Below are 2,273 nucleotides of genomic sequence, written 5' to 3'. Positions count from 1 at the left end.
ACAGGCCTGCGGGAGTCCTTCCTAGTGTGGAAAAATAGTTTACTGCTGTATAAGAGGACCCTTTGTAAAGAAAGTGCAGCATATTTCTCCTTATTAATACAGGAAAATAAGTTTAAGTGTAAAGTGCCTTGAGATGACTTATGCTGTGAATTGGTGCAATAGAAATAAACTGAATTAAATTGAACCAGCGGTTGAATGACAACATGCGGCTAAACATGTCATCACTGGTCACTTAGTCGATAAAATATATTTAATCAGGAGAAGCAGCTGATTGGTTGATTTTTATTTCATCCTCACTCACTCCGCCCTGCTCTTCCCTCCCTGAGCCCCCAGTCTGAGGGAACTTCATATCTTTACTTCCTGTTCTTCTCAATCAGCGCTCTGAGCAGAGGTCAGAGCATTCATGAAAAGGTCAACTCCAGGAAAGGTGGCGCTACTTCCACGTTTCACAGAAGCATCAGTGAAAAGAAGCCAAAAGACCTGAATACCTGAACCCTTAATCAGATCGATTGATAATATGAATAATGAATAAACCATCATCATAATAATCAAAATATGTATGATGAGATTCTGTGTGTGTTTGGAAGGGATTCTGATTGTTTTATGTCTGTTTTAGATCAGTGTTAGATTGATAGAAGAGGAGAGGAAGAAAGTTAGAAGACTGATAGAAAGCAGATAGAATGAGAGCGGAGGAAAATAGAAACACTGATGGAAAGATCAGTTAAAGAGAAGGAAGTAAAACGGAGAGCAGGCAGGAGTCAGCTAGAAAGAAAAGCAGATGGAGGGAAGAAGGCAGAATGACCAGATGGCACTTATAAACACCATTGAATGATTCATTTTATTAATCTGAGGAAAAAGGAGAGAAACATTCCTGGATTTAACGCTTGATTTTTGTTGTTTATTATTAAATATTTAAAAATAGATGAAAGCATCGCCGTCCCCGTTTCCTATTTTAATTTTTATGAAATTTGTTTACTTTTATTTCTGAGCTGGAAATGTCTCCAGGTTAGAGTTCAGAAATCTGTTCACTTGCTCTTTGTGTTGAGAGTAACTTCTGAGTTCTGACTGCATTGGCATTAGCCGTTAGCTGCATCAGTAGTGAGGAATCTGCTAATATGTGGGATGAAAAAAAGTCTCCAATCAGGAGGAAAACTGTCTGCTGTGCTTTGGAAGGAGTCGCTGCAGAGGAAGACACATCATTTAATAAAAGATAGACTTTATTTTGGTGGAGCAGCAAAGTCGCTGCTCCGGTCATTTCCTTCATAATCACAACATTTTCAATCACAGCTCAAATCGGCGACAGCAGGAAGCATCCAGAGGTTTGAAACAGGAAACTCATCTGATCCCTTTGATCATGAAAGCTGCAGATGATCTGGGACCTCAGGCTGGAAGTTTGTTTCCAAATGATCCATTTCTCCACATCATCGACCTGAAGGTCCCAGGACTCCACAGCAGATCCTGGCTTCCATCCAGGAGAGCCTTCAGCGTGAACAGCAGCTGGACGAACCGTCATCTTCCAACTCTACCATCACTGCACTGAAGAGGAGACGCTCCTTAGCGTCATCAGCGGTGAGGAAGAGGAGAAACCGCAGCCGCACAGCTGCTGCCTTCCTGCTCCGAGCTGCACTGACTGCATCAACCGTTTCAGTAGGTCCTTCTGACTCCACAGGAGCTTCAGCGTCTTTTTGAAAGCAGAGGCCATAGCTGATGCAGCTCCAGAGCTTCCAGAGCTCCTCTGCTCGCCATCTTTCCTGCTTCAAACGTCCTCTGACCTCTGGGCAGATGGCTGCAGGCTACGCTCCCCCTGTCAGCCTCTTCTCCAGCCGGTCCAGCTTTGCCAGGTTTTCCTTCAGAAGTCCGGAGCCGGGATTCAGACGCAGAGCTCGTTGATAATACATCCTGGCAGCTGCATAGTTTCCCTGCATGAAAACATGAAGGATGAGAACTTTAAAGGAAAAATCCACTCAGGATTCAACATTATTCACACCATAGACTAAACAGCAGTGTTCTGCAGAGTTATAAGCCTTAGCTAAGGACAGAGCAGCATTTGTCTCTGAAAACATGCAGCTGATCTCAGCGTTTCTATAGCAACAATAATAAAGAATAAGATGAGTTGGAGCTGAAGTTACCTTGATGTGCTGAATCCCCCCCATGTTCATCCAGGCCTGAGACTGGTCTGCTTTCAGCTCCACAGCCAACCTGTAACTCTGGCAGCAAACACACAAACAGTGACATCATCATCATCATCATCATCATCATCATCATCATCATCA

General features: G+C 43.5%; 1 protein-coding gene across 1 annotated transcript in view; it reads right to left on the bottom strand.

Moving 5' to 3' along the window:
• Window positions 1-1,033: 1,033 nt before the first annotated feature.
• The window catches only part of LOC107081082 (transmembrane and TPR repeat-containing protein 1-like), a gene marked incomplete at its 5' end in the record, with an annotated part of 4,051 nt that continues 2,811 nt past the window's right edge, over window positions 1,034-2,273 (bottom strand). The window contains 2 exons of the mRNA XM_015369297.1: window positions 1,034-1,919; window positions 2,130-2,207. Coding sequence (XP_015224783.1) covers window positions 1,794-1,919; window positions 2,130-2,207 — 204 coding nt within the window. The remainder of the gene's footprint in view (window positions 1,920-2,129; window positions 2,208-2,273) is intronic.

Source organism: Cyprinodon variegatus, unplaced genomic scaffold (genome assembly GCF_000732505.1).
Source record: "Cyprinodon variegatus isolate N-32 unplaced genomic scaffold, C_variegatus-1.0 Scaffold2867, whole genome shotgun sequence".
Classification (NCBI taxonomy): Eukaryota; Metazoa; Chordata; class Actinopteri; order Cyprinodontiformes; family Cyprinodontidae; genus Cyprinodon; species Cyprinodon variegatus.
This window is presented reverse-complemented; position numbering and strand designations above follow the sequence as displayed.